We start from the raw sequence: 13,530 nt of genomic DNA, 5'->3' as shown, positions 1-13,530 counted from the left end.
TGGAGCTGGAAAGTTATATTTATTGAGGTCATTTGATTTTATGTTTTGTAAATACCTAACTTAAATCACAGGAGCAGTTGGGATTAAACAAACAAACAAACAAAAACTTTGTTTATAACTACTCATTTTGCTTAGATGACAGGAATGGCAGGGACAAGAACCCTTTATGTATTTTTTTCCTTTGTTGGAAACATCTCTTACTGTTGCCCTGTAAACCACTATTGTCTCTGTCAGTTTACACACTCTAAACTCCCCAAGTTCTCCCAGTGACACAGGTGCTCTGACATTAGCATTTAGTTTCCTTTCAGCAAGCCTTGAAAACACGACCAGAACCCAGCTTGGTGAAACTAGGGGGAATAGCACTTGAAATTTCCACTACTTTTATGATTAAACATAAATAGTGGAGTTAAACATCAGTAAGAGAACACCACTCCCTCACTCCATTTTCCACAAAGAAGCAAATCACTTGATATTTCTACCCCCAAATCCATAAATTTGTGGTTTCTAAAAGCTTCCATGTGAAGAAGCAGAAAGCTTCCAATTTAGAAGCAATCTTTGCTTCCATTTTACAGATAGTTTTATCCTCTGCTTATGTGGTTTAACTATTTTTAATAAAAATTCTTTCATTAATTACCACCATTATTTTTTAATCTGATTCCAAAAGTATTTTCAATGGAAGAAGCTTACCTTTGTGCAGCCCTGTGCTGTATTCCTAAGTCAATTGTGATTTTTTTTAAAGAAAAAAAATTATGCCAGAATATGTAAAGAAGCATCAATCATCTTTAAAGTTATAAGCAACATACAGAATAATCACAACCCTTTTGGAAAAGAAAATGACACTACTAATTACCTTGGGAAAAAAGCCTTAAGTTACCTTCACAGAGTTTATTGCCAATAAAGCACCATCAACAATTATTTATGCATTTTAGGAAACAATTGTGTGGTTCTGTTCTAGTTTTGCAAGCACTAAAAGGTTCCATTCAGATGCGTGTTTTCCAGTGACATCTATGGGTTTTTTCTTTCTGCCACCCAGTGAACCAGCTGTGTTGACTGATGTCTGAGAAATCAAGTTCAGTCCCAGAATAAATCCTTTGTAGTCTATTTAGTTGCAGCGAGGACCCATTTGACCCACGGAGCTCTGGAAGGTCATGCAGCCTGTCAGTAGCTCAGACAGGATTTAAATAGAGGATCCTCCCGAATCCCAATTCAAAGGAGCTGCTTTTGACATCATCATCGTGTCTACACATTCAGAGTGACATTTTCTCAAATGCCACTCAGCATTGCTCATCTGTTGGCACACCGAAACACGACCTTCCTGGCTCTAGTCGCATGCCCTCATTCTTCATTTACATTTATTTATAACCCTCTCCTCTGTTCAAAGCCAGCTGTTAAAATCAATGCAGTTTCCTTTCCCTCTCCCCACGGGAGCTGTGGATGAAGACGTGAAGATGAGGATTCAGCCTCATTTCAGTAGGGAGGTGTCGGTACTGGGATCAGCCTTGGGAGCCCAGCAGCTTCCATCAGTGCCATAGCAGCAGCTGAAAGCATCTTCCTGTAGCACACAGCATGCCCGTGTGGGGTGCTGACAATTATAACGCTCCAGTTATCCGAAAGAGCCTCGCTGAACGTAGTGGTTTGGTACAGGATTTCTTGAAGCCTCTTCTAATCCTTATTTCTATGATGCATCTATAATAAAGCTGCAAAACAGTTTGGACAGGCAAGAAAAAGGATGGTCCTTCACAAGCAATCTCAAGGAAGCTTTGACTTTTCTCACTGTTACACACCTTCTTTCTAATTCATGACTGTTTCGCCTACATTAAACTTACCAAACCTAAAAAGTCATTATTTTTTCTTGTTTTTTATTTTTTTCATTGTTATTTAAAAACTAACTTATTCTGAATTACACAGAAGTTCTCAGTTACACTACTGCCAGCATTAGCTGATTTTAATCCTCGAAAGGACAGCAATTTGAAGGGCTTTCTGTGGATTAGGAAATCAGAGCATTCCCTTGTCTCCTAGTAAAGGCAGACAGCTCAGCTACATTCCAATTCTTACTGTGAAGAAACCTGGGATTTCTTCATATCTGTCTTTTTCCATGCAGCCTGGTTTTCACAGAATGCAAGCATTAAAAAATTTGTGTTTGATGGGATCTAAACAACGATCCAAAGGCATCTGTTCTGCTCAGTCAAGTGACCAAGGCTTCAAAACATGCAACAGGGCACCTCAAAAGTAGGTCTAATACAGCCACAGCTATTTAAATTCCTATTATTTTCTCCAATGTCGGTAGCTGGACAGTGGAACGAGACACAAACTAATCCCTGAGTATGGAAAAAGTAGGTGGAAAACAGCAGTGTATTGTGCTTAGCATGAGCCAGATGACAGTGGGCACATGTGCTGGCCAGCCAGCTTGTGCATACGGCTAACTGGATTAGCCACAGCTCCGCTGTCTCTTGCCCAAGCAGAACAGGGAGAGGTGGGCTCAGGTTATTGCATTGGGAGGCTGAAACTACAGAACAAAGTCTAAAATCAAACAGAAAACCCAGCTTCCCAAGTTTCATTCTTTCTGAAAGAGCCTGCTTCTGCGCAACTCCATGTTTCTGTTGTCTTTCTGTAAGTGCTGTAAAAGTCTGTAAGGGGGGCTCCAGCTCTTCCATGACCATCACTGGTTTTATTCTGCATTGTTGTCAGAGGCATTACACCAGCTCTGTACTCAAAAACAAGACAGACAATGATTTCAAAGTCGCTCCAATCCCAGGCTCCTAGAAATATGTCACTAGTAGAAAATAAATGTCTACAAGCCTCCAACATAGCCTGTCTGTAAGGCTTGAAAGGTGTTAGGTTCAGACACGAGAAAGAAGAGTTTTAATGCTCTGTAGCTTTATAGGCAGCTCTTGTAAATCACGTAGAATAAAGAGATGAACTGACTGGTCACACTCCCAAGATCAGCTCTTCACTGTCTTGGTGCAACCCCGAAATCACTAGGAGAGCAATCTATTTAGGATGCTGCTGCTGAAAACCCAACCTATGCACCCTTTTAGCATCCTCTTCAGGCAGTCTAGATATTCCTTCTGCAGATGTATGCAGCCTGGAACACCCCTTCCAGTGTATTTCCACCATGAAGTATGTAAGAGTATATTCTTCCACATTCTTATACCATGCCTCCTTCCCTTTCTACACACCTTATCTTGTCCCTCTCCAAGTGCTTTGTAGCTCTTCCTGTGCAGCTAGCCCTCCTAATTTGCAGGCTGGCCATATGCTAACCAAGCAGGATGGATTTTTCTCCCACGTTCAGAGCCATAAAGGCAGCCAGACCATCTTAAGGACCCGGACCCTTTGCTCCTCTGCTGATGAGGGTTGTCAGATGACAAATATCTACCTCATATTAACCCACTTGCCCTCTGGTGAACAAAGCACAGACTTAGGGGCAAATATTTCTTACAGCCACATGGAGAGAAGAAGGAAAGGAAGGACCTGTGAAGACATAAGTGCAACATAAGGTTCATTATATGTACAGACAGTGATCTGGTCACTTAAGGAATGAAACTAGAGGGTATGGTTATGAGTTTAGCAACTGCCAACATTCACATTCAAGCCATGGCACTATATGTAAGAAATATTCCCTTAAATAAAAGACACTTGCAGGCTCAATCCATTATAGTGTGAGTCTAAAATGAATATTACAGGGACCCCTTTCAGTAGTGCGTGTAGACACAAATCAGTTTGTCATCATCTTGCCTACTGTGAAAACAGCACAATGCTTTACAATTTCTAATTCATGCTCCTAACTTAACCATGTTAGGAGCTACCCTATATATTCTTATTGTTCTTTTCATTTCCCTCCCTGGTACATGCTGAATCCTTTCTGCCTGTTTATTAAACTTGTTACTGCATCTTGACCCAGTTTAAAATTCAATCACAAAAGGACAAGGATTGCTCTTTCTGCCGAGTGCCCCTCACAGAGGAAACTGAATCTGATCGGGCCTTTTAGACCCTGTAATTGAATTTCCTAAATAAATTTTAATCATAGTATTTCTGCAAAACGTGATGCAATATTACAATTCATTACGAGGTACTGAGTGTAACAGCATCATCTCATGGTAATGTGTGTTCACAATGAGGTTGCCAAGCTTCACTGATTTTGGAAACAAATGTAACTTGTTTTAATTTCCCCTGGGATACATGGTTCAGTTGCAAAATCAGGTGTTGTCTAAGGCCAGATATGTTCTGGTCAAAGAGGGCAAAACTTCAATTCATACAGATTTGTGTTTATTAAAGTATGACTGCAGGTCATTGTAGTGGGTTTACATGGCAAGGTTTTGGTAGCAGGGGGCCATAGGGTGGTTTCTGTGAGAAAGATCTAGAAGCCGCCCCATGTTTGGGAAGGGCCCCATTGTTTTCCAGATCTGAGCCAATAAGCGATGTTGTTTTGCGCCTCTGTGAGAGCATATTTAAGACAGGGAAAAAATGCTGCGCCACACAGCAGCCGGGAGAGTCAAGGGAGTGAGAAACAGCCTTGCAGGTGCCAAGGTCAGTGTAGAAGGAGGGGGAGAGGTGCTCCAGGCGCCGGAGCAGAAGTCCCCTGCGGCCTGTGGTGAGGACCATGGTGAAGCAGGATGTCCCCCTGCAGCCCATGGAGTACCACGGTGGAGCAGGGTTCCACGCTGCAGCCCGTGGAGGAGACCACGGTGGAGCAGGTGGCCCTGCACCGATGGAGGCTGCCGCCTGTGGAAGACCCCTGCCGGAGCAGATTCTGGGCCGGACCTGTAGCCCGTGGAGAGGAGCCCACGCAGGAGCAGGTGATCTGGCAGGAGCTGCTGCCCGTAGGGGAGCCAGGTTGGAGCAGTTTTCTCCTGAGGGATGGACCCCGTGGTACGGACCCATATCTGGAGCAGTTCTGGAAGAGCTGCTGCCTGTGGGAAGCCCACGCCGGATCAGTTCGTCAAGGACTGCATCCTGTGGGTGGGACCCCACAGCACAGGGGACGAGAGTGACCGAGAAGGAGCGGCAGAGAAGAAGTGCTGTAGACTGACCATAACCCCCATTCCCCCGTTCCCCTGCGCCGCTCGGGGGAAGGAGGTGGAAGAGGGTGGATGGGGGGGAGGTGCTTTTGGTTTCTTTCCTTTGTTTCTCACTTCTCTAGCTTGTTAGTAATGAGCAATAAATCTTACTATCTGTCTTCTTATGCTGAGTCTGGTTTGCCCGTTACACTAATTATTGCGTGATTTTCTCGTCCTTATCTCAATCCTTGAGCCCCTTTCACATATTTTCTCCCCATTCCTCTTTGAGGAGGGGAGTGAGAGAGCGGCTGTGGTGGAGCTCGGCTGCCCACCTGAGTAAAACCACCACAGTCATAACTACTGCTAGTACGTCTAACGCGAAGGAGGCCTTGGAGGAGGTGAAACCATCAGGAAAAGTCAGGTGAGAAGATACAGAAGAAATGAACTGGGATTTTTCCACTGCTAAAGGCAGCAAATCTGCTTGACCATTACTTCCTTGTTTTCCTCCTTCAGAACAAGATATCTTGGTGGCATTATCCTCCCTCTACCTTACAGAGGTTAAGAGAATGACCTATTAATGACAAGAAAAGTAAGGATCCTGTTTCTCACCTTCCAGGGCCTTTAGACCTCAGTATCTATCCTTGCATAAGATTTCCTGACAATCTCACCGCCAATTCCTGTGATTCAAGGTAACACACGTATAAAGGTATTATCTAAACTCCAGAGAGGCCTTGAGTTCATATTGCTGCTGTATACCACTTCTTTATAACACACACTCATAGCTTTATCCTTCATCTTCCATTTACCTTCCACGTGCTCAAGAAGATAAGGAGAGATTTTAAAATTAGGCATTTATTTCTCTGAGACCCTCACTGCTCTGGACTGGGTTCCTCAAAATCCCTCAGTCCCCAGCTGGAATCAGGTGTGAGCTGTTCACAGGTGTAGGCAGGGGTGAGGAAACAGTCTTAATCCCCTGTGCAAAGAAGCTCTGGCATGAGTTTGAACTTCCTAACAGTGAAGGAAAGAACGAGGGCAATGCAGGGGCCTGAGAACTGCTCCGTGAGAGTAAGGCAGGCTGCCTGGGTGGCTTTGCTCCAGCGGTACCTGACCCGGTGAAGGTTGCTTCCCTCTAGCAGCAGTCACATCGCTCCCCTGAGATACATGGTTAAATTGCAAAAGGAAGCATTGTCTAAGGTGAGATGTGTTCCAGTAAAACGAGGGCGTGGACCTTGAACACCACTACATTATCACTAGTAATTATTGAATCACTACCAAGGCTTAACAACCTGTGTTTTGGCTCCTTTCAGCTAATCTGGCTATTCTCCCAGATAGTGCCCAAGCATGGCTCAGGGATTAGTATGGGCCAGGGAACACTTTCAGCAGCAATTCTGATAAAGCCACCTGCTCTCCAGGGCTAGGAAAGATTACCAGTATGAAAATGCATGTATTGTACGATTTGGCTTCAGGGCTGGAGAATGCTCCTGGCCCGTTACTAGTACAGACACAGCCTAAATGGCTCTGGCTGTTGTCTTCTCCCAGTTATGTCCCCTAAGTAGAAGTTAGAGATACCTGCTTGTCATTAGACAGAATTTCACACAATGTTTAGATGCAGTGTTATTATTATTATTATTATTGTTTTCTACTGGAGTTCACTAAGTTCCTCCTCTGTAGTCCCAAAGACTGTCAAACTCTTTATCATGCAAGAAGTTTGGATTTGTAGTGGTAAATGTGCCCTTTACAGTTACTTCATTAAGAACTAGATATTGATTCTACATCAGTTTTATATCTATGGCAATTTAAAGCTGTAATTTAAACTTAAATAGGCTCTTCTGTCAAACCCGTGTGCACTGATGAGTCTTGAGCCATTTTTCTTTCTAGTTACTGGACCGTGCTTCAGCCATGGGGTTTCTGATGCATGGGGAGTAGTGTGCAGTTAGAATGACTTTCTAAAACAGTAATGCATCTTGAAGTCCAGTGAGAATATTAGCCTATTTTTCAACCCTCTTTCACAGGGGAATTTGGCATCCAACATGTTTTGAAAATCTGCTTGCCTCTGCCTGCAACAGATGCCAAATAACTTTTCTTTGACTTCTAAACAGTGTGGATACCATAAGAATGGTTTCCTTTCCACACTACAATTAGAAGGGCTAGGTTAGATTTTTGATTCTGTCCCAGTATGGGCCAATTTTACAGAGGCTTTCACTACCAAGCAGATTTTATTTTGGTGTAACATTTCTATGCAATAAAAACGTTAGTATAGGCACTATCTGGGTGGTGAAAAATGTCTTCTCTTGGTTTGTTTATTTCACTCAGAGACCCAGCACAGAGTGTTCCAGCAAGTGTGCTTTTTTTGCTGCTATAAACTACATCCACACAGTAAGGGTAAACATTGCATAGCAAGCCTAAGTCTGAAGGGGTTTGATGACTTGGTATTCTAAGGTTGAGCAAGAGATGACAGAACATTTTTTATTTTATCATCTTGGAGGATTTTCACAATTAAGCTAAGACAGATCAGGTGTAAAGCTATAAAAATATTTAACTATTAGAATTTTAGGTTTTTTTTCCTACTTCAGATTGTGCTTCAGTTACTGCCCAAGAAAGTATCTTACTCTGACACAGCTTATGTCAACTAACTAAATTGCACTCTATGAATAAAATATTAATTCTACACTTTTGAGATCTAAACAAAATATTGATAAACTTCTGTTGTATAGGTCAAACACCTAATCAAGAGAAGCTTTATAATCAAGTTAGTTGAGCTGTCTTGCTCACGATTAATGCACACATTATCTCCAAGGCAAATACACCACTGCAGATACAATTCATGAAATACCGACTGTGTGATTCTAATTAAGATACAGGTTGTTGCATTAAGCTGATTAAGCTATGTTAAGGAATATCTCCTTCCAAACAGCTAAAGAAATTATATTCCCTAAAAACTTCCTCAATAAAAATGGATTCTGTTTCAGCTGTTGAATTTGCCTGTGAGAAGATAAAATGCACTAACCCAAGAATAATGTTTGATTGATATTACTCACTATCTGTGCCTCTCTGCAGTACAAAGAGGCTTCCAAACCTTTTTAATTTTCACATATAGGGGACATATATAGAGCCAGTCCGAGCAGTAAAATTACCAGGAATGCATGTCACTCAAGAAAATAAAATTATGAAAGTTCCTTCAGACTAGGTGTCAAATAAAAATTCTTACCTCATTCACAGATGGATGGAACCTTCCCATCTGTTAGTTACTTAAGGCCTCCAACTTCTGCAGCGTCAGTCCTTTAAGCATATTAGCATGTCTGTGGTATGTTACAAGTCAGACAGAGATCTGTTCTGGGTTTGGGTTTACACAACATTTTGCGCATAAACATCCCATTGGGACTTTTCCTCCATTTAAGTGTGTGTGTACACACATGAGACAGTGAAAGATCAAAACCTACCAAAGCAGCAGGACCAGACTGAGATCTTAGTTGGCTCATGGGAATACTGAAACAGGAAACTAATTGAAAACTCTAGGTCTTCTGAGGAATACCTCTGAACTTGAATTTTCTCATGTTGTGCAGACTGGTGTGGCAGAGTAGGTAATTCATACAGGATATAGACTTCTAGCTTTCAGAAATTATTTAACAACCATATAATTCTGCACCAGTCATTATATCAGAAAATAAAAAAAAGATATTTCCCTTTCAAATTAAAAACTGCATGGTACACATACACTGGTTGTTTTTACTTACAGCCCCCAAATGCTGACAGCTGTATTTGTAGTACAGACAAAATGCATTTACTAAAACAAAGCCTCCTTAAGTGTGGCTTATGTAGCACTGGTGGCTTATAAACTACTTCCAAATGACATGTGCAGGCAACTCTGCCTACAGGGAGATACACAGCTGACCTGCAGAATAAGCATCCTAAATCCGCTGCTGTTGGCAATTAGTTACTACCAGTCTGAAGGCACTCACCTGGTGACTTACTCAAGTTTCTATGTGTAGGCACTAATTGTTCCTGTTAATGGGGATTGATCCGACCTATGGAGAGCATTGGATCCGACCTATGGAGGATTATCATCCAACTCATTTAGTCTGCCTTAGATTCTATAAAGCAACAGTACAAATAACTTAAATACACATAGCTTTCTGTTTAATGTAGTATGTCTACAGCTCATAACTACTACAAAGCCTACTTAGTGTTAGGCATACTGGTAGGTGAAACCATCAGGAACAGTCAGGTGAGAAGATACAGAAGAAATGAATTGGGATTTTTCCACTGCTAAAGGAAGCAAATCTGCTTGACCATAGGTAACCACTACATACTTGTTTTCCTCTTTTCCTCTAACTTGGTAGTATTATCCTCCCTCTACCACACAGACATTAAGAGAATGACCTATTAATGACAAGAAAAGTAAGGCTCCTGTTTCGCACCTTCCAGGGCCTTTAGACCTCAGTATCTATCCTTGCATAAGATTTCCTGACAATCTCACCGCCAATTCCTGTGATTCAAGGTAACACACGTATAAAGGTATTATCTAAACTCCAGAGAGGCCTTGAGTTCATATTGCTGCTGTATACCACTTCTTTATAACACACACTCATAGCTTTATCCTTCATCTTCCATTTACCTTCCACGTGCTCAAGAAGATAAGGAGAGATTTTAAAATTAGGCATTTATTTCTCTGAGACCCTCACTGCTCTGGACTGGGTTCCTCAAAATCCCTCAGTCCCCAGCTGGAATCAGGTGTGAGCTGTTCACAGGTGTAGGCAGGGGTGAGGAAACAGTCTTAATCCCCTGTGCAAAGAAGCTCTGGCATGAGTTTGAACTTCCTAACAGTGAAGGAAAGAACGAGGGCAATGCAGGGGCCTGAGAACTGCTCTGTGAGAGTAAGGCAGGCTGCCTGGGTGGCTTTGCTCTGGCGGTACATGACCTAGCGAGGGTTGCTTCCCTCCAGCAGCAGTGTCATTCCTCCTAGCTCTTCACAAAACCCAGTTCAGGAAACTTTTCAGCGCAGCACCAGGTGGTTAAGAGCACGCTCACACCCCTAACGGGACCGCAGGACAGCAGTGCCCGACCACCCCTTGCCCCTGCCCGGCCATGCCGACCCCCCTCAGCCCCGGTCCCCCCCCGCCGCCATTTTGTGAGCGCCGCGGGGAGCGGCCCGGGCCATGGCGAGGAGCCGGGCGCTGCGGAGCGGCTGCCTGCAGCTCGGCGCGCTGCCCTGGGCGGCGTGCTGGTCAGGTGGGAAGCCGCAGCCCTTCTCCTCCTCCTCCTCCTCCTCTTGGAGAGTCGCGGAGCCGCCGCCGAGGGGGTGGAGCGGCACCATGGAGGAGAAGGAGGAGGAGGACGGGGCTCTTCAGGGGCAGCAGCACGGGAGGTGAGCGCCGCGCTCCTGAGGGCAGGGGGGGAGCCGGGACTCCTGTGGTCGTGTGGGGGAAGCACCTGCCCGACCCCACCTGCTCCCGGGAGGGCTGAAATTACGGTACCGGGGAAGGGAAAAGTTAAGGGGTCCCCGGCCATCGGAGCCTGCCTCAGCCCCGGCTCGGTGGCGCGGGAGCTCCCTGAGGGGATGCTGAGGGCAGCGGCACCCCCAGCGCCTGCCCTCCGCCGGCGCTGAGGAAAGGGAGGCTGGAAGGAGAAAACCCCACTTTTATTGGGATAAAAGCGGTGGTGCTGTAGTTTCCCCTAAGGGGCCGGTGGGATATGCTGCAGCGGCGCGTTATATAATGGAGCAGGGCGCTCCGCGGGGCGGGCGGCTCGGGAGCCCTGTGCTCGCTACGGGAGGCAGGGGCAGGTGGTGCTGGCCAGGGTTTTTCATCCATTGCACGGTGTAAATGTGAAGTGGAAGGTATTAACGAAGTAACTTGGTGTAATTAGTTCAGCTATAATCTCAGTGATGGGCAATTATCTCTAGTAAGGATTTAGGGGAAGCATTTGTTGCACGTCTTGACTTCGTGCAGTAATGTTTGTGTTAAGCCTCAGTGGAAATGGTTTTTCCAGTGATGATCGTGATTTTTTTTCCATTTGCAAGTTTTCAGGTTTTCTTCTAAAGGAAAGTAGTTTGTACTTGTGTCTTCCTGTTTTATTTTTCAAGCTACACTGACCAAAGCAACATCAAAAATCTAAGATAAAAGGGAAATAAGTAGTAGCTATTGCTTCTATTTTTGGCAGAAGACTCGTGAAAATGGTTGTATATTTTTCTTTAATTTGTAGTAGCTATTCTCTCAGTTAATAAAGCCTGATTCATTTTGCTAATTAAATTCTGAAAAAAAAACAAAAAAAAAAACAAGCATTAATAATATATATATATATATAAAAACACTACTTACTACTTCAAAAATTACTTCAAGGGTTCCTGCAGTAATGCCTGAAATGGTCTGAAATTGAAATATCTATTATAAAAAGGTAATGGGAACTTTGAATGCCTAAAGACTGGGAAGCCTGGTCTGGTTTCTGCAGTGTGATGGAGAGGATTGCCCAGGAGAGGAGGAAGGGATGGAAGGGAAACTGCTGAAATACAAGTGCCGGCTAATTGGGCTTCAGCTTAGCCCAGATCAAAAGAGACCTGTGCCCTGTTTAAAAGGAAGCGTTCCAATATTATTGTTTTCTTCCTTAGTATAGACTAAGTAGATCGGAGGGATTACCTCAGCAGAAAAATACTATTTTGTCGGTCTTTCAAGCCCGAGGTTGAACTAGATCTGCTAATTCTCAAACCAGAAATAGCTTTTAAATTCTGTTCTGCAAAGAGGAAAGCGATTGTTTTATCTGTGGTGATGAAAATGCTAATGCTGCTGTATTAATTAGTGCCTTTATGTATAACACCTGCTGTGAGTTTTTTTCTTTTGGTCACATCTGTAAATCCATTCGTGATTTCAATTTAATTTTTCACTCAACTGCTGTACCTTTGTAGCTTGCGGCATGTTGGCTAGGGCTGTAATCAGGGTCCTCTTTCCAATATGCTCAGAGCTGGGCCATGGTAAATCACTTGGTCATCTTGCCTCTAAGCACAGCTAGAGGCTTTGAATAACAAGGATTTCTCTGTAAAGCAGATGTTGTACTTGGTTTGGAATTAATGATCACGTTATTTACCGTCTGCATGTAATTGGCAGCTATGTAAAGAAGGTACAACATAGGTTTGAATAGCATGAGACTGCACCCAAACAGATCCATCCTACAAAGCTGTTCAGCAAAGAGAATTGGACGTTACCAAGTGACACCATGAAAACACTTGGCTGCCGTCGTGACCCTATTGTGAAAAATAAGGTTTGTGTGGTGGTGTGCAAGCAAAAAGTCAGCTGGTAAGGGAGAAGGCTGTGGATGCGTATCAAGAGATTTGTTTTGTGTAGGATCTGTTATCGCAGTTGTAGCTGGGGGTGCTATCTGCTGAGTAAGCTTTATCATAATATTTTATTTTTTTATTGCTTAGAATGTTTGGAAATAACTTCAATTGTTTAGTGTGAAGTCTCCCATGCTGTGGCCTGGTTTTTGAGGGAAGGTTTCATTGAGGTTCAGCTGTTCCTGATAACTTGTTATTGCCACAATAACAAGTTGTTTGTGTGTATGTATTTAGGTGTTTTTAAATTAAACATTTTGTCTCCTGGAAACACCTACGTACTTAGGATGGTGCCTTGAAAATTAGTAGATGGCTCACATTTATGTTGGAAAGATGCCTTGACTCCTTCATAAGGGGAAAACAAATGAACAAACAACTTCAACTCTCTTGCTGTTGACTAACAACTAAAGCACTTTGCATTTCATTGAGAGTACGTGGAGAAGCATCATAACCTGTACTTGTGGGGATGGAGTAAAAGGCTGGTCATGGATAGGAAAAGGAGTTGTCAGGAAAAATGCTGATGTGTTGTGATGGTTCTAATTTCCTTCTGTGTTTGTGTTCTGCTGTGTCTGGTGTTCCACCACTTGTAATTTCCTTTGATGGCTGTGCTCCAGTTGAAGAACTTACAGGGTGCTGTATGACAGCTTTCTGTCTTTCTAGCATGAAGTTTTGAGGATTCACACATTATATTTGGGAAGGCTGATCGCCTCGTAGCTTAACTCATGTGCAAGATGGTCTTTGAACAGTCACGTTCAAGGAAAAACTATTTTTTTTCAGTAAGGAAAAACTTGAATTTCCTTATATTAAATGATGTGGAAATGTTTTATTTGGATTTCAATACGTTTGAGGTCGAATGTTACAGTTCTGTAAAAAGCCGTATGTCTGGGGGGAATGTGTGTGTATATATACACAGAGAAAGAATGTTATTTGGACAAGCAAAAATTAAGCACATGTTGAAAACTAAGTGTGAAAGACAGAAAAAAATAACTTAGGGAAATATTTTTATATTGCAAAGAAATCACATTGGGTCCCATGTGTTTGGACTTTGAACTGAAGAGAGGGAATTAAGTAGAGGAGCACTTAAATATGCATATAAACAAAAAATGTGTGACTATTAACTTAAAAATAAAGACTAGTTTAATGCTTGGGCGTTGCTGCGCTTCCTGAATAACTGAAGCTTTGTGGGATTTTAAAGGATTATTTGTAGTGTGA

At 43.0% G+C, this 13,530-nt stretch overlaps 1 protein-coding gene and 1 long non-coding RNA gene across 6 annotated transcripts in view; one reads left to right on the top strand and one right to left on the bottom strand.

Annotated features, from left to right (window-relative positions):
• Window positions 1–10,149, bottom strand: LOC110351667 (uncharacterized). Of its 3 annotated transcripts, none has more exons than XR_011805831.1 (3): window positions 9,613–10,062; window positions 8,206–9,045; window positions 1–1,697 (listed from the first exon to the last, which is right to left on the bottom strand). It is a non-coding gene; the product is annotated as an uncharacterized lncRNA (long non-coding RNA). The 3 variants fall into 3 exon arrangements; XR_002399364.4 differs by having other exon boundaries at window positions 8,206–8,296; window positions 8,438–10,050; XR_002399363.4 differs by having other exon boundaries at window positions 8,206–10,149.
• The window catches only part of NAPEPLD (N-acyl phosphatidylethanolamine phospholipase D), a 21,094-nt gene continuing 17,673 nt past the window's right edge, over window positions 10,110–13,530 (top strand). The window contains exon 1 of one of the 3 annotated variants that reach the window (XM_027459507.3): window positions 10,110–10,362. In XM_027459507.3, coding sequence (XP_027315308.3) covers window positions 10,154–10,362 — 209 coding nt within the window. In that variant the 5' untranslated portion in view covers window positions 10,110–10,153. Of the gene's footprint in view, window positions 10,363–10,811; window positions 10,834–13,530 lie in introns of those variants that run through there. The other 2 variants (XM_072031067.1, XM_072031143.1) reach the window with 2 other exon arrangements.

Source organism: Anas platyrhynchos, chromosome 1, assembly GCF_047663525.1.
Source record: "Anas platyrhynchos isolate ZD024472 breed Pekin duck chromosome 1, IASCAAS_PekinDuck_T2T, whole genome shotgun sequence".
Classification (NCBI taxonomy): domain Eukaryota; kingdom Metazoa; phylum Chordata; class Aves; order Anseriformes; family Anatidae; genus Anas; species Anas platyrhynchos.
Note: the sequence above shows the minus strand (reverse complement) of the source record. Positions and strands in the feature narration are given on the sequence as shown.